Here is an 18,422-nt window from a genome sequence, read left to right on the forward strand (position 1 = left end):
CTTCTGTGGTTCTCAGATTGATTGTTCTATAATTTATTTGTAATTTTAATTTGTTCATGGAAGGAATCAGGCATAGTGTGTATATACTCCGCCATCTTAGATCTCCCTCTCCTTTATTTTTTTAGTAGCAAATTCAACTTAAATCTATAGCATTAATTAAATATAGTGAAGAGTAATTAGGTACTGTGACATTACCAAGACGTCCAGCTCCATGAGGCGGGGACCACATCTGTCTTTCTCATCTTGAGTCCCAGGCTGCCCTAGTGCCAGGCACATACACAGAGATTGTTTTTTTTGTTTGTTTTTTTTGGGTTTTTTTGTGTTAAAATCACAGTTTTATTAAGTTACTACTGTCTTTAGAAGTTTAACTTTTTCATTACCAGTAGATGTGAATTACACTAACACTTGGGATTACATAAATTAATTATTAAATAAGTAAAATAATCACAGACATCCATATTCATTAGTAACTGAAAATTATAAATGATTAAATGTTGTTCTTAGATGACATCCCCAAGGTCTATTAATTATACTTGGATTTCATTATAAAGTGGGCTGATACACAGAGATTGTTGAATAAATGAATGAAGGTTGTATGAGTCTTTTAATCAGTTTTTGAGGCACTAACTATAAGATAGATATTAATTGTTGTGGAATAGGTTAAGCATGATCTTACCTGGGCATAACAGAGAAAGTAAGCAGTTTGTGAGACACTCTTAGCCACACTTAATTACTCTAACCAGGACCCACTGATTCCTTTTACATCTTAGGTTATGTATTCTGGAGTTAACTTGTAGTTTTATCATATTGAAGAGTTTTCATCTGATTTAGTTAGATATGTGTTAAGGTAATAATCACAGGTTTTTAAAGGTGAATTATACAAATCCATCTGGGAATTATAAACACATCCACAACAGCACAAAATATCATAACAGAATAAATGTTATTAGCTAGAGAAAAAAAATTAAATTCAAAATTCTTGAATTCCCAATGTTACTGTGCATAATTTGTTTCCAGCTATCAGCCTAAGAAGCACAAAAATAGTTTTGCTAAATCATCCAGTCAAGTATATTGTGTAAACACACACCATTTTAGAGTGCTGCCTCATGCATATTTACAGCTGTCCTCAGTGTGATAACAGTAGAGATGACATGGCCAGCACCCCTGGGGACCAGCAGTGGCTTGAGAATTGGGAGCCCATGGCGACCTGGCCATTTCCCCATCATCACTTCTCAGACTTGTCTTCTTTTTCCAATGTTTGTTCTGAGTCCTTCCTGCTTCACTTTTTGGGTCCAGGTTTGGATGTGGCCTTGCTGAACTTCAGTTTCAGTTCCTGCTGGATCAAAAATACAAATTGGAACAAACACCTTCCTTAGGCAAGGACAGTAAAATATTAGTGTACTGAAATGCATGGGAAATGGAGTGTTTCAATTCGTTGATAATTCTACTTTATTTAGAATTATACAATTTAAAAAAAAATAACAGCTTCATTGAGATGTAATTCTATGCTATAAAATTCACCCTTTTAAAGTGCATTTTTCAGTGGTTTTTGGTATATTCAGAGTTGTGTATTTTCACCAAATTCAATTTTAGAATTTATCACCCCTTCCTCCCAAAACCCATACTCCTTAGCTATCATTTCCCAGTTCGCCTTCCCACAACCCCTGGCAATTATGAATCTACTTTGTCTCTCTATGGATTTGCCTATTCTGGACATTTCATATAAATGGCATCATACAATGTGCGGCCTTTTGTATCCAGGTTCTTTAAGCATAATGATTTTAACGTTTACCTTATATAACGTAACGTGCCAGAACTTTATTCCTTTTTATGATTGTATAATATTCCATTGTATGGTTATATCACGTTTTTTTTATTTGTTCCTCAGTTGATTGACATTTGGGTTGTTTCTACTAATTGGATATTACAAATAATGCTGCTATGAACATTCTTATACAAGTTTTTGTGTATGTTTTCAATTCTCTCAGGTAGGAGTGAAATTGTTAGGTTATATGGTAACTTTGTGTTTAACTTTTTGAGGAACAACCTGCCTGTTTCACGAAGTGGCTGCACCATTTTACATTTCCACAAGCAGAGGATGAGGGTTCTACTTTCTCCACATCCCTCCTCAACACTTGTTATTTTCTGTCTTTTGATTCAAGTCAACTAGTGGGTATGAAGTTAGGTCTTTTGGTTTTGAGTTACATTTCCCTAATAATATTGAGCACATTCTCATAGGTTTATTGGCCATTGATACATCTTCTGTAGAGAAATGTCTATTTAAATAATCAGATAATCTTTTATTATTACAGTTTTTTGTTGAAAATCTTTCTAAAACGCACCGTAGTACTTTTACACTAAATTAGTGCTTCTACACTTGTACTTTAAACCTTGTTTGCTTGTTGGTGTTGGATGTACAGTGACTTCAGAATGTCACCCAAACCCTAGTTGTTGTTGTTGTTGTTTTCTTTCTTCCTTTTGTTTCCCTCATCCCTCGCTGAAGGCTGTTCTGGGAATCATCTGTGAATAAAGTCTAGGGTAGTGAGAACGAGTTTTGCATGTCTCTCAGGGAAAGAGGTGGATTAGAGTTCTTTTCTCTGCTATGGAATCATTTGCACTTGAAAAGAATTAAGGCTCACTGCCATCTCCTCCACCAGAGACTATCTGCTTACCTTTAACTTCCATAGTGTGTGGTGGCTGTGATGCACATACTAAAGTGTTAGGTAAAGTCTTAGAGTTTTATTTATTTGCACAATATAGTTAAAATATAATCAGGCAAACAACCTATCAAGGAGTGGCCAATATAATCACAAAATATTCCCAAAGTCTGTATATTGCTCAAGGTGTAAATTGAAAAGCCACCTCAGTAAACACAGTGATGGATTCCTGTGGCTTAAAATAAGCCACCTTAAAGATTTTTCCATTATCTTAAATGGTTAAAATCTTTAAATAGAACCTATTAGATTGTCTTTCAGCTCTAACTATAAGCCTAAAATAACAAATCCCTGTTGGGATCTATGCTGAGTGCTCAATATATAGTAGGTTCTCAATGAAACTTGTTAACTGATGATACAGGAATATTTTAATAATTAAACTCTTAATTCCAACTACTTATGTAAAAATGTAACTCTAATCCTGGTTCTATACTTTCATAAAAGAAAGGAAATAACTTTAACAGGATCCTCTACTTTTTCATTATCCCATTTATTTCCACACCCACTTCTCCAACACACACACACACACACACACACACACACACACACCCACCATACATACTAAATCCTTAAGGTGGGTAAATGTCTTAAGATACTACTTGCTCACATGTTCTTAATCAATGATTTTCAATAAGCAGAAATTTAGGGTTTGCATAAATGTTAAAGGCTCTGTCTTTACTTTTTTTCTAACCCTTTGAACCTCTTCACCCATTTTTCCAACCTCCCACCACCTCCCCCTGCCTCTGGCAACCACTAGTCTGTTTTCTGTTTTGGGGGGGTTTTTTTGTAAGAGTCGACATATAGGAAAGATCATACAGTATTTGTTTTACTCTGTCTGACTTATTTCACTTAGCATAATGCCCTTGAGGTCCATCTATAATGGCAAGATTTCACTATCATTTGGGCTGAATAATATTCCGTTACTTATATATATATTACATATATATATATATATATATATACATATATATATATTATATACCACAGTGTCTTTATCCATTCATCCATCGATGGACACTCAGATTGTTTCCGTGTCTTGGCTATTATACATAGTGCTGCAAAGAACACGGGGTTCAGATATCTTTTCTAGTCAGTGTTTTTTATTAGTGTTTTTATTCAGTGTGGCAGATACATACAGTGAAGAAGGAAAGAAAGAAACAATTCATTGCTTGCCAAGTAAATGCCAGGCACTTTTAAAATCATTTTTGAAAACGCTACTCATTTAACCCTGACATGAGTTCTAGGTGGTGGTTCATATCCCCTCTTTACAAACTAGAAATGGAGGTTCAACGGGGCTGATTGAGCCTGGAGTCAGTCTCATGTCCCCTGTGTCCCCGTGGTGCCATGCTGCACTAATCATATAAACATTTAACTGCTGCTCCTGGAGATCATTTGTGTTTGTTTTATTTTTGTTTCCCTCGTGTGTGTGTGTGTGTGTGTGTGTGTGTGTGTGTGTGGGTGGGGGGTGGTTATTTGGGGCTGAAGCCCTAGAATAGAGTAATACATATTTCCTGTTCACTGAGGACTCCAGTAAACTCCAAGATGGCTAATGGATTTTGTTGGATGATCTTATAGAAATCTTATCATCCCTCAGTAAAAAGCAGTTACCAAATTAGTTAAGTAATTTCTCACTTTGGAGTTAGGGGTAAATGAGGATGATTTGAAAAGGATTAGGAGGATGGAAAGTTGAAACCCTTTCTTCAAAATATTTGAGATATTTTTCAAGTTAATATTTAAACTAGCAAAAAAACAAAAAACAAATGATTGAGACATTCAGGAGAGCTGACAGGGCAGCCCTTCAGCAAATTAAGAAAAGTGTAGTGTTCCCTTGAGAGGAGCTACTCGGGGAGAGGAGAAGGAATCTGGTCTCTAGGGAAGAAGGACAGTTTTTGCATTGACAGTTGTCAAGCCGATGAGAGACATATTTGCTGGAAATTTAAGGGTAAACTGTAACATATCCTGTCTATACTGGACCAGCATGGTCCCTGACCCAGCAGACAGGACCTCTGAGAGAGGGCATCTGACCTTCAGACCCATGGTCAAGGGCAGCTAGCTACTAGAGTTTCTTTGGACCACTTTCCAAATTTCTTGTCCTATAAAACTGAGTTCTTTCCTCCCTAAACCTACAGTTTTTAAATGCGTAGTTTGATTTTGTTTTTCTTTCGAAAGGGAAGTGCCCTACCCCTAAAAATGTGTCCTGCTACCCGCACCCCCACCTCAACGCTGACTAAGCCCCTGATGTTTCCAAGGCTGGGAGGCAGGAGGCTCCTGGAGGAAAAGAGCAAGTCCTGCTAATTCACAGCCCTCAGATCCAACAGCAGGGAAGGGGATTTTGGACAGAAGGACTCCACAGCCTGTCCCTCTGCCCCTGTGCCTGTTACCACCTTCCTCCGTCACAGACACACAGAAACAGAAGGCCTTGGAAACATTACAGGGCATGAGAGCGGTTGGTGACAGAACTGCCTTTTGATGTGGGACACTCAGATCACAATTCTGACTAGGGATCCAGAGGCAATGAGTTGGCAGTTGTTTCCTTATGCGTTTCCATGTTTGTCTTTTCCTGAGGAAGGAAAGCACAGAGCAGTGATAATCTCACCAGGAGGCCCAGCGCTGGGAAGTGGGCTGGCCTGGACCCCTGCCGTCTGGTCTTTGTAAGCACTGAGCGTCTTTGCCAAGGCACCATTCCTAAGGGCTGCCTCACAGGGGCTGAGCCTGAAATGCTTCAGCAAAGCTGGTGACACTTCAAATAAAGCGCCTTCTCTGGGCTATACGCTGCAGGAAACCCTATTTCTAGAGGCTTCTGTTTTCCCTTTCTTTGTTTTGCTTTATCTTAACATCTGTTGGGCTTTATCTATTTCCTGTTATATGAAAGAGGACTTTCAAGAGAGTCAAAGTAAATGAATGAAGACTGGATTTGAACCATAGGCTCCAAGCATTTTCTTGACATTTGCTAAAGAAAACAATATAAACTCGAGAGTGTGGGAGAGGGTAAAAAAACAAAAACAAGCAAAAAACCAGAAATAAAAGCAAGCACAATACTTATGTCAATAAATGTAAGTGGATAAAACTGAGGGGGGAATAGCCTCTCAGACAAGATAGAAAAATTACCGTGTTCTGTTTGGAAGACACAAACCTGAAGTAAAAGGACACAGAAACACTAGGGATGCCAAAAAAATGTATACACATGACTTGTATCCATCTTTTGTTATCGGTATATATTGAGTATTACAATTTTAATACAGTTATTTCCTTTCTTAAAATGTGTATACATTTTTTGGCACCCTCTGTATTAAAAATAAAATGATGTCAAAAAACAAATTAGACAGTTATAAACTGAAGGACAACAGCTGAGGTAGCAATACAAATAACATGAGATCCCAATGGAAAACGGCCTCATGATGCAGAGAACTCATAGGAAGAGACATAATTTTCCTGGCAATCAAGGTGGTGATTCCTTCTTCTGTGCTGGTGAGGACTTAAGAAATGCCTTTGTGTAAGCCTTGGGGAAACGGGGGAAGGAAGTGGGTAGTGGAAGCTGCTGTAAACCTCTGGGAGGCAGTTTGCATAAAGTATGAAGAATATGAAAATTTTTGATATTGCAAACTGATTTTGTTAACTTGCAATACATTTAGGAAAAAAATGAACTGTGATCTCTAACTTATACAATGTATAAAAATTCCGTATTTATTAAATTCTATATTAATTAAAAATTTTAAATTAATCAAGAAAACTATGAAAGTATTAGGAGAAAATTTAAGAGAATATTTTCCCAATCTTATCTTGAGAGAACCCCTTATGTGTGTGTATGGCACAAGAACCAGATGCAATAAAGGAAAACAGTGACAGATCTGATGATCTAAAAATGATCTTAGGTAAGGCGGCGGGATGGCTCTGTTGGTTAGAGCCAGGGCTCTTAACAAGGTTGCCTGTTCAATTCTCACATGGGATGGTGGGTTGTGCAACTAAGATTGAAAATGGCAAATGGACCTGGAGCTGAGCTGCACCCTTCACAACTAGATTGAAGGACAACAACTTGACTTAGAGCTGATGGGCCCTGGAAAAACAACTGTTCCCCAATTAAAAAATAAATAAATAACAATAAATAAATAAAAATAAACTTAGGTAATATGACAAGTAATAAGGTGGGAAAAAATCTGTGACATCAGTAATAGAAAAAAGTATACATTGGTAATATATAAACAGTTACTAACGAATACATATTAATACCAAAAAGAGACACACCCATAGGAAATTCATCAAAGGGTATGAACAGACAATTATAGAAGAAATCAGATGGAGTGAGATTCTAAAATATGCATAATATTGAGTGTTGGCAAGAGTGTGAGGAAACAGACATTTTGATGCCACTGCAAGTTAGAGATACAAATTGCTAGACCATTTTGGACAGCAATTTGGCAGTATCAAAAAATTAAATGTGCATACCTTTTGATTTAACAATTTTACTTTTAGGAATATAAATTGCAGAAATAATATGTATAAAGATACATATGAGCTAGGATGATTGTCATAGTTTCATTTGGAATAGTGAAAAACTAGAAACAACCTAAATTTCTATAGTTAGGGGACTAATTAAATAAATTAGGGCACATCTGAACAAAAATACTTTCTAAGTGCTAAAAAAGAATGGAAAAGATCTTTATGTACTGACAGGAAACTATTCCCTTGATACATTATTGAATAAAATGAGCAATTTACAGAAAACTACATAGAGTCTGATCCCATTTTTGTTTAAACAAATAATGCATAAAGTCAATGTTCACAAACAAGTTGTTAACTGATTATTTCTAGGGAGTTCAGTCCAAGAGAAACCCCGCCTTTTACTTAGACATTCTGTACTGCATGATATTTTATTTTTTACAGTAAAGAAATATTTGTGTCATAATTAAAACTAAAGATTTGAAACGTGTTCGAGTTTTCAATGCAAATTGCAAAACAAACTAAATTTTCTGAATGCCTTAGTAATCAGTAATTGCTTATTAGTTATGCATTTTTGCAAAAGACACTTGTTCTTTCCATGCCTCAAGAGTCTGTAAGAAATGTCCAAGGCAAGGAGGCAGGAAGGCTGGGGCTTCTTGATGTCCCTACCAGGCAAGGAGAAGAGCTCTGGGAGAGCCAACACCAACTCCAATGCCTGTGGGGCCAGCATGGACCTCTGGGGCAGAACCCCTTGGGGGAGGATCGCTGGATGGGAGACTGTGGGCCTGGGGCATGCTCAGGGGTGGGGGCTTGGGACCAGGAGTGGTTATTTAATCTTGGATATCATGCATGTTCCCCTATGAGGGACCAGATTTCAAGGGAAAGCAAGCAATCTGAGAAAATGTTCCACAACATAATGGCTCTAAAAGAATTGAATGAAGATTTTACAACTCTAAGTTGATTCATTGGGACATTCATAAGCAGGATAATTTATGACAAAATTAAAATTCCGTTTTTCTTCATTCAGAATTACGATGTTGCCGGCAACAAGGAAAAGATAAAGAGAGAGAGTTTAGAGTTTAAATTATCTGGCAACCTCTTTCAAATTACTGATTTTCTTTGCTTTTCTGGATACAGTGGGTGACAGCTAATTCAGGATTATCACATGATTTCCTAATGAAGTTTTTTGCATACTATCCTGATAAGTTATTATTTTTCACAAAATCTTTCTCCTACAACCTATAATCAATCTGCTGAGATCATTTTTATCTCCTCGTGTGTGTGTGTGTGTGTGTGTGTGTGTGTGTGTGTGTGTGTAAATAGTGGATGAACTCATCAGTTGAGTCATTGTTCTGTGTCTTCTATTATTAGGATGTGACCATTTGGCATACGCTTGTTGACAATAGAATAAAGTGTCCAATAACAGCAAAGAATTAGTGAGCCCATATGTTTGATGAATCTGAGGAAGTGAATAGAAATTTCAGATAGCTATGGATTTAAAATGAAAAAGAAACCACAGGTACCTTTTCCCTTTGCATGTCTGCTGTCTTCCGTGATACTTCATGAGAGTGTCCTGGTACTTCTCAGTTCTGGCCCAGTCTTCTTGCCATTTTCGAGATTGATACAATGGCTCTGAGTTTGTGATCCTTCCCAGAATGATTTTGTTTTTTCTCTGCACTCTGTGAAGTTCCTGTTCTTTGTTTCCTCTGTTTAAACTCCAAAAAACAGCATAGATATTTATTGAAATACTGAGAGTTAAAGCTGTGACAGAGTCTTCATTCTGCATTCAAGAAGATGAGGCTGAGTGCCAACAGGACAGGAAGGGCTCCCAGAGAGGGTGTGTTTGCTCTTGTTTATTTGTTTTACAAACACTTAGGAGCCCATCCTTCTCCAGGTGCCCAGATTGAGAGGTGCTGGGCTTCAGCCCTGAACTCAGGGACCTAATGAGCCAGTTAGGGGAGATGACATGTAGAGGAGAAAATGCAACATGGCATTGTAGATGCATTGGGGATACAGAGATGGGAATGCTCAGGGCTTCCTGCAGGCAAGAGAGCGCAATCAGAAGTGACACTGAGACGGAGCCTTGAAAGAACAGTGGGTGTCACCAAGCAAGCACAGAGAGGAACAACATCCCAGGTGGCATAACATGTCTAGAGAAGCGCAGTGGGAGGTTGACACAAGCTGGACTTGGGAGGGCTTGTGTGCAGCTCAGTGAGTTCTGACTTATCTTGAAGGTAATGGGGACCACCAAGAGGCTTTAAACCACATTCAGAAGTGTGCTTTAGAAAGATCACTGCGGAGAATGGATGAAGAACAGATTGGAGGAAATGAGACTGGAGGGGTATCGATTGGGAGCCCAACTGCAGTGGTCCAAGTGAGAGGTGAAGAAGGCCTGAATCAGGTGGCTGCATCTGGATGCAGGAAGGAGCTACTGGAGAGGAAGGACCAAGAGTAGCTGGGTCCCGATCAGCTAGGGGAGAGCAGAGGAGGAAGGAGAGAAGAATGGAGCACAGGTTTTAGGATCAAGTGACCTTCAATCAAAAGGTCTATTTCTCTTTTTTTTTTTAACTTTTATTTATTTTAAGTGTGTTTTTCTAGGACCCATCTGCTCCAAGTCAAGTAGTTGTTTCAAACTAGTTGTGGAGGGCGCAGCTCACAGTGGCCCATGTGGGGATCAAACCAGCAACCTTGTTGTTAAGAGCACCGGGCTCTAACCAACTGAGCTAACTGGCTGCCCTAAAAGGCCTTTTTGATTCTAGCTAACCTATTGAGTGTGAAGTGGTATCACACTGAGATTTTGACCTGCATTTCTCTGATGACTAATGATGTTGAGCTTTTTTTCATGTGCTTATTAGTCTTTTGAAATATCTATTCAGATCCTTTGCCAATCTTTTAATTGAGTTATTTGTCTTTTTATCATTGGTCTGTAAGTGTTCTTCATTTTTCTACATGCAATTCCATTATCAGATATATGATTTGCAAATATTTCCTTCCACTTTGTAGGTTGTCTTTTCACTTTCTTGAGAGTGTTTTTGAAACACAAAAGTTTTTAGTTTTGATTAAGTACAATTTACCTATTTTCTCTTTTGTTTTTTGTGCTTTTGGTGTCATATCTAAGACCATATCTAAGTCAAAGAGGAAGATTCACCTGTATGTTTTCTTCTGAGAGTTTAATAGTTTCAGCTCTTACATTTAGGTTATTTATTTATTTATTTGTTTGTTTGTTTATTTAAGTTTATTGGGGTGACAATTGTTAGTAAAATTACATAGATTTCAGGTGTACAATTCTGTATTACATCATCTATGAATCCCATTGTGTGTTCACCACCCAGAGTCAGTTCTCCTTCTATGACCATATATTTGATCCCCCTTACCCTTGTCTCCCACTGCCCTCCCCCCCTTACCCTCTGTTTTTTTATTTATTTTGAGTTAATTCTTGTATATCCTGTGAGGTAAGAGTCCACCTTCATTCTTTTGCATATTAATATAGAGTTGTCCCTGCACCATTTATTGAAAATACTATTCTTTCCCTGTTCAATGGTCTTGGAAACTTTGTTAAAAATAAATTGGCTGTAGACACATGGGTTTATTTCTGGACTCTCAATTCTATTTCATTGATCTACACGTCTGCCCTTAGGCCAGTATCACATTGTCTTGCTTACCACTGCTTTGTAGTAAGTTGAAATCAGGAAACATGAGCCCTCCTATTTTATTCTTTTCCAAGATTGTTTTGACTATTTGGTGTCCCTTGCAATTTCATATGAATTTTAGAACCAGCTTGTCAATTTTTACATAGAAGTCAGCTGGGAATCTGATAGCATTGGATCTGTAGCTCAGTTTGGGGAATATTGCCATCTTAACGATATTAAGTCTTCTGATCCATGAACAAGGGATTTTTTCCCATTTATTTGGATCTTCTTTAATTTCTTTCAAAATATTTTGTACTTTTCAGAATATAAGTTTTTCACTTCCTTTGTTAAATTTATCCCCAAATATTTTTTTTATTTATTTTGATGCTTTTGTGAATGAAATCAGTTTCTTAATTTCATTTTCACATTGTTCATTGCAAATATATAAAAATACAATTGACTTTTGTCTCTTATCTTTTGTATCTTACAATTGATCTTATATCCTGTTACCTTATTGAATTTGTGTATTAGTTCTAATAGCTGTTTATTTTTTTAAAAGCAGTTTCCTTAGGATTTTCTGTATGCCAGATCATACCACCTGTGAATAGGGACAGTTCACTTCTTCCCAATTTGAATGCCTTTGATTTCATGTCCAGTGAGGCTTGGACTTTTCCACACTCTGCTGCAAATGAAGTCACTTCCTTTGGGGAGAGATAAGGAGCCTCTGTTTTATGGCCTGCTTCTCCCCCTGGCCAAAAATCTCAGAGCTCTGGAGCTAGGAGTAGGGACTTGGTAAGCTTCTCCCAGAGTGACACCTCAGATTAACTGTTAATTGTAGGCCCCTTCATTACAGCTTTAAAGTAAGCAGCACTGAACAATGATTTTACACTCAGATTAAATATCTGTCTTTAAGGTAGAGAGTGATTCTAGATCTAATGTAGTCTGTCCCAGGAAGATGGAGATTGACCCAGAGCTCCAGGTTTGAATCACAGGACTGGATAGTGGGTGCACCCAACCCCACTCCACCCGCCCCAAACCCTCCAGAGTGAAGCTGAGTCTTTGGTAAAACTTTGATTCATGTACCACAGTGGAAAAGGGATTTCTCTGGCATATGACTCTCTCAAGAGAGGACAGAAATGTCTCACTCTGGTTCATGGGCAACTCTTCTGCTCAGACCTCGGAGCCGAGTGCTCTAGGTCCTTCCAGGTGTGGTGCTGACCGGTGGCAGGGGCCCCGTTACCTCCTGTGTGTGTAGTCATTTCTGTTGTCTGTCTGTCCCCTGGTCCTCATGATGCAGGACACCTTCTCCAGAAGCAGATAGTTGTCCCTGTCAATGACAGAGAGCCGCTCCTCTTCCAGCTGCGGGCAGACACACAAGGAGCCTTTAGAGGCACCAGCTGTGTCCATGCTATTACTGCACACATTTATTCAGAGGATTCCTTCACCCCACACTTCCTTTGACTTGAGCACCCTGTGGGTTTTACATTGCCTCCTCAAATATTATCAACGCTGCCGTGGCAAGCTTCAGCAACGAGGGTGACATGTGCAGGCTCCTTTGTCCAGGAATTGAAAGACATTAGGATGGGGCCAAATTTCATATGCTCAGAGTGGAAGTAACAGCGAGGATGATAGAATTCTTTGTGAAATTAGGTCATCCTCTCAAACTCTGACCTATGACAGTGATGCTAATGAGAAAGTCACTTTATATTGTAAGAGAGATATTGTATACTGTTCAGCAGGAGAAAAGATTTAAACCCAGAGGAAATAACAATTCTCTTGTTTCAGGTTTTTAAGTTGGTTGATCTGCTGATTTGCTCAAAACTTGTTACTTAGCTTTCGTTCTGCCCATTTAGGAAATGATTACTTAACAGGCACATAAAAAGCACACAGCATTTTGCTTTTGGAGGCATTACTATCATCATAACTGTGTGATTCTTACTCTCACTAGATGGCTTAGGGTCCAAGAAATAAATATTCTGAGGTGGTCATGAAACGGTCTGGATTAAGAAATGATGCTAATTAATTTCTCTAGACCTGCACTGAATACATTGCCAATGCAAATTTCCTCTCCTCCCTCTCTCCCTTTTCCTTAAGACATGATGGAAGACTACAGAAAGATTTTTCATGCAATTACCCACTAGCTCCATTTGGGGCGAGATGAGGTTGATTGGTTGCCTAGACAGCATTTTACCTTTGATGGCCATTTGTTTATTCCTTATTGAGTCTTCCTTTTCTGCTTACCTGGGTTTTTAAGCTGACATTTTCTAGTTAGCTATGACAGTTAATTGGGAGGTAGCACTGAAAGGTACCTTCAGCTTCTTGATGTTCAGGTGGAAGTGGCGGAGACACAGCGGGGCATGGGTGTCCACGAGCGGCTGGGCATTCCGGACCTACGGCACAGAGCGGGCAGTAGGACCCCAGGCACACTTTTAGTGGATAATTAATGTGAGCTTAGACCACCCAGTTTCTGGGTTTCTTGCACTGGGGACATATATAGATTATTATTCATGGCACCAAAGATTCCAAGTCAGCCTGTGGCAGAAAGTTCTGAATGAGGCTCAGGACTTCATTCAGAATGTGCATATACCCTGGAGGAACCAGGCAGCCCTCAAAAATGAGCCTACATTGTCATTTCCAAGTGGAAACGGAGAATTAAGTGGGTACTGAGGAATGAAAATTCATTAACCGTAACCACCAGCTGACATTTCTATTCTGTATTCTGTTGCCAAAGGCCTTTAAGACAGTGAATTATGTCCCTGTATCCACCTCACTCTAATCTCTGAGCCTCCAGCAATATTTTCAGGATGAGCGCCTTAAATCTTGATTAACTGCAAAATGATTCCTGCAGCGTTTCCTATCAGAAGACAAACAAAAGACAAACAAACAAAAGAAATTTATGTTTTAAAATGTGATGAAATAAGTGCATGAGGGCTATATATATTACCATTTGCAATTAAAAGGAACTCCCCCATGTTGTATATAGATACTTGTTTATAGATCACTAATTACTGGGACCTATTAGCTAATAATCTGAAAATGACAGCATTGGGAAGCTCCACCAGCTGAGTCTGTCTACAATGAATGCATGAGCATCTGGGAATCAAAGCCATGGAGTGTGTGGTGATGGAACACGTGTGGGGAGAGCGGGGAGATGGCAAACGGCCGAGATGGTGGGAGGCTTTGAATAACACCCTCATTCTGGAATGCTTTTAAAATTTAATTTTGTTTTATAATATGTAAAATATTTACATGGCTTCAAAGTCAAATCTGTCAACTTGTTTTTCTAAGTGGCCTGGGACCTATCTATATCATCTTTACCCTATTCCCTATTGACAAATCTTCTAACTTTAGTTATTTCTTTCATTTCTGAAAATATAAGAATATACAGACAATGTGTGTATGTATAAATATATTTATAGGTGTGTGTATATGTATATACAGAGGGTGCCAAAAAAAGTATACACATTTTAAGAAAGGAAAACTGTATTAAAATTGTAATAAATACAAATGACAAAAGATGAATACAAGTCACGTTTGACTTCTGCAATGACAAGAGGTGCTCAAAGTGGTTCCCATCAGCGTCGAGACACTTCTGATTACGGGGAACTACTGCTTGAGCAACACGGACCAAAGTGTCCACTTATATACATTTTTTTGGCACCCCAGGCATATATAATGTGTGTATGTGTAAATATATTTATAGATGTATGTATATATATACCGGGATGCCAAAAATGTATACACATGACTTGTGTTCGTCTTTTGTTATCAGTATATATTGAGTATTATAATTTTAATATAGTTTTTTCCTTTCTTAAAATGTGTATACATTTTTTTGGCACCCTCTGTATATATACATTTTCATCCTCTCTTTTTTAGATAAACATAGCATATTTTACACATTTTTCACCCCGTTGTTTTTTTCATTTCACAGTATATTCTAGAGATCACTACATATAGATGTTTTTCATTCCTTTTTATAGCTGCATAGTACTTCACTGTATGAAAACATAGTAATTTCTTCACCTCCCTCACTTTTGAGAGACATTTGGGTTCATTTTGCTATTACAAATAATGCTGCAATTAGAATCTTTTGCAATTTCTTTTCCTATTTTTGCCAGTGTACCTTTAGAATGGATACTTAGAAATGGGACTGCTGGATAAAGGGAAAAGGGTATATAATTTTATTAGACATTGCTAAATCAACCCCGCCCCAGAGCTGTGCCCTTTTACCCACCAGAGCACTGCCAACAAGTTTGGAGATTTTTGACAATCTGATAGTTGAGAAATGGTATTAGAGTGCAAGTTTAATTTGCATTTTTCTATTATAAATGAAGTTGATAATCTTTTTATAGGTTAAGAACTATTTGCAATTCTTTTTCTGTGAACTTTTTGTTCATTTCACTTGCCCATTTATATATGGGGTTGTTTGCATTTTTCTTATTTGTAGAAGTTTTTTTATACACAAGGATATTAATCTTTTTTCTGTGATACACGTGAAGTTATCAATTATTTTTCCCAATTTATATGTTTATCCATTGGTTCTTTTGGGTTCTCCACATTTTTAATCCTTTTATCTACAAATAGAAAAAGATACCTATTTTCTTGCCTAGTTGATTTGTCTTGTCTACTTGCATTGATTAATATTTCCAACGCAGTTTAAAAAAGTGTAAGAGATAGTAGGCATCCTTGTCTCATTTCTTACTTTATAGAGAACACCTTTAGAGTTTCTCTATTAATTAAGATACTGGTTTAGGGATGAGATATTTGTATTTTATTAGTTAGGGAAACATTAATAGCAATTTGTATTTTATTAAGGTTAGTTATTTCAGCATAAATGTGTGTTCAGGTGTAAGGTACGAGGCTCTGTTGAGACACCAGGCTGAGGATGAGGTACTTGATTTCTAGAGATGGTTTTGGGCACAGTGTTCTCTTCCAAGTCTGTTTGCTCCCCTCTATTGCATCAAAGACCCTTTTATTCCCAGGGTTCTCAGTTAAGCACCAAGAAATGAAATTACTCTAAAGAGCTGACCCCCCCCCCCAACTGCTTTTCACATGGAGGAAGAATTTGTCCTGAGCCAAGTTTGAATGCCTACTGGTGAGGCTTGGAGTGGTAAAAGGGGTCTTGCTGGTTCTTTACTGCTGCTTCCAGGAAGAGCGGGGTGGCCCCCGCTCTCACCGTCCTTGCTCCTCCTCACCCTTCCTTCTGCTGCAGGCACATGTTTTCCCTCGTCACTGGGGCCTTTAGCGTCTGGTCCAAAGCCCTGTCTTCCCCTAAATGAGTTCTATGCCATAGGGACAGCCCTGCCAGTTCCCTTTACCCTCCATCCTCTGACTTCCTCAAGTCCTGACCTCTCCTCTCCAGGAAACCCTTGCCAGGACTCCAGGTATTGTCCTCACTTGGAACCACCCCTTTGGGAAGCTGTACTTCAGTTGTCCCATTCCTCACCCACAGTACTTCCCCCCCGCCCTTTCTTTTAAAGCTTCCTTAGTCGACCATGGCCAACAGTGACTCATCGACTTTATGTGGCTCCCAGTGTCTCTCTTTGACTGGCTCCCCATCTTCACTTCATTCCCTTCTGTGTGAGATGTGTTGCCTTCCCTTTAACACCTCGCACCACCCTCATCTTTTCCCTGGCCCCACGCCCTGCTGATGGCCACAAGCCATATTGGGGTATGCCAGCACTCCATTGTTAGACCCAGCGACCAGGTGTTTCTGGGACATTGCAGAGCTGCATGCAGCAGTGCTGTGTGTATTTATGCTCTCCAACAACACCTGGGGCCCATGCCAACTGTCAACACACTGACTCTCTCCATTCAATCGGCTGTCCACTTTCTATGACTGTGTCAAATCTTCTTTCTCTTACAGTTTCTCAGCACAGAACCTGGTTACTCACTTAACCTGGGGGTGTTTATTGACCACCTATATCTTAGGGCAAGATTCTAGTCCCTGGTACACAAAAATGATCAACAAAACATCCATGGTGTTTCCATCCTTATCTATTATTGAAAGAGGTGATGCTTAGTGACTTATATTTATTATTGTCATGCACACCCTTTATAATCTTTCTCTAGCAACACCTACTATCTAAGTGCGTGCTGTGTGCTCTAGGTACTGAGAATATCATGGTGACAGGACACAGCCACCACCCTCACAGACTGGATATAATAATAAATCTGTTACATTAATCATACAGTGACATGAGACAGCAGAACAAGACTACAGAGCATTTTCTAGAGAACACAGACAAGATTTCTTGGAAGACTGGAGGTCTAAGGAAGTGAGGGTGAGCCCTGGAACAGCTGAAGAGTGCTCAGTAAGGCTCTCAGGAGGATAGTGGGTGCAGGGTCCAAGTGTGTATGTGGCGGAACCAGGCCAGCCTTGCTGTAAGTGCCACCCAAGCCTCCCTGAGGCCACCGTGCCACCACAACCCAGGCAATAGAAAGGCTTGCCTGGGTCTCCTTATCCTGCAGAAACCTTGGGTCCACTGCCTGGGGAGATGACTTCAGATCATCACAGAGCAACCCTGTTCCAGAGTGTCCCCTTCATAACAGCATTTCTCAAACTTAATGAACACAGATGTGGAGACATGCCCAGTTGAGCACTGAGCCATTGGATGGCTCCATGGAGGTCTCACAGGCAGAAGACACAGCAGGCCATTTTGAAAACACATGGTGACCTTCTCAAAAGACATCCACATTTGCATCAAATAAAATGGAAATAATCATGTATCTTCTAATGGAGAGAGAATCAGCTTTTCAGCACCACTGGAATATACTGTTTTGAGAGGGGAAAAGTTCCCTCCGATCTTTTAGTCTTATGGTAATTTTTGAGTCATTTACGAAAAATTAAGTACTTTATAAACATGTGCCTTAATTGAGGAAGGATGGTCCTAAAAGATGGCACATGAAAACTAATAGAAATAGTTTACATAGAAATATTTAAATGTTTAAATAGAAAATTCTGTTTAATAGAATTTTCAGTGTATGGCAACATATATGACCAACCTTTTAAGGAAATGTCATTTCAAACATTCCATCTCTGAAAAGAAAATTAGCTTTTGGTTTCCAGGGAAAGCCTGGCATTTTGTGGGTTCTGCTCTGGGGCCCTCACCCTGAGCCGCCAGGGCCTGGCCCGTGCCTTTCCTACCTTTTTCCTGTGATCCTGGTAGGCTTTCTCCCAGGTGCACTGCAGGTACTTACTGCCACGGGGAAGAGTCAGCTGGGGTGCCCTGTGCATCTCAATCAACAAAAGCAACCTGCTCCCTTCAGAGAGCGGATGGTTCAGGCCACGGTGCAACCCTAGAGAGGTCTGTGTTTGCTGGATCACATGACAGTCGTCATGGCATCCAAGGGGGAAAGAAAGAGGGCAAGAGGATCGCCTGTGTGTGCTTAACAAAGAATTGAATATTTTTCCACTCCAATGGGTATTTTCTCGGAGAGCTTGAATGGCTTAGTGATGCCATTTTGATGGCCACCCCTTCCCTCTCCCATACTCATGAATAAGGTCACAGAATTTCTCCTGCAACTAACTTTTTCTCTTCTTCCTTCTTTCCTTGCTTGCTTTCTTCCTTCCCTCTCACCCTATGTTTTCCTTCTCTCCTTTCCTTCCTTCCTTCCTTCCTTGTCCCCTTTTCCCCTA

At 39.2% G+C, this 18,422-nt stretch overlaps 1 protein-coding gene across 4 annotated transcripts; it reads right to left on the minus strand.

The window, feature by feature from the left end:
- Nucleotides 1-246: 246 nt before the first annotated feature.
- On the minus strand, nt 247-18,113 carry CFAP97D2 (CFAP97 domain containing 2). Of its 4 annotated transcripts, none has more exons than XM_081046277.1 (5): nt 17,931-18,113; nt 13,090-13,170; nt 12,021-12,139; nt 8,675-8,866; nt 247-1,333 (listed from the first exon to the last, which is right to left on the minus strand). In XM_081046277.1, the coding sequence occupies exons 1-5, from the start codon at nt 18,018-18,020 to the stop codon at nt 1,327-1,329; spliced, it is 489 nt and encodes a 162-aa protein (XP_080902403.1). In that variant the 5' UTR covers nt 18,021-18,113; the 3' UTR covers nt 247-1,326. The 4 variants fall into 4 exon arrangements, with proteins under 4 accessions (XP_080902403.1, XP_080902405.1, XP_080902402.1 ...); XM_081046279.1 differs by having other exon boundaries at nt 320-1,333; nt 8,675-8,857; nt 17,931-18,085; XM_081046276.1 differs by having other exon boundaries at nt 320-1,336; nt 17,931-18,067.
- Nucleotides 18,114-18,422: the final 309 nt, after the last annotated feature.

Source organism: Rhinolophus hipposideros, assembly GCF_964194185.1.
Source record: "Rhinolophus hipposideros genome assembly, chromosome: 4".
NCBI lineage: Eukaryota > Metazoa > Chordata > Mammalia > Chiroptera > Rhinolophidae > Rhinolophus > Rhinolophus hipposideros.

Bases quoted from the DNA above. Each gene is read 5' to 3' on its own strand.
- CFAP97D2 (XM_081046276.1), bottom strand. From the start codon at position 18,020: ATGCACAGGGCACCCCAGCTGACTCTTCCCCGTGGCAGTAAGTACCTG. The intron at 12,140-13,089 runs GTACCTTTCAGT...GTCTGCCCGCAG, and splicing joins TGAACATCAAGAAGCTGAAG to CTGGAAGAGGAGCGGCTCTC. The intron at 8,867-12,020 runs GTAACGGGGCCC...TGTTTTTTGGAG, and splicing joins AATGACTACACACACAGGAG to TTTAAACAGAGGAAACAAAG.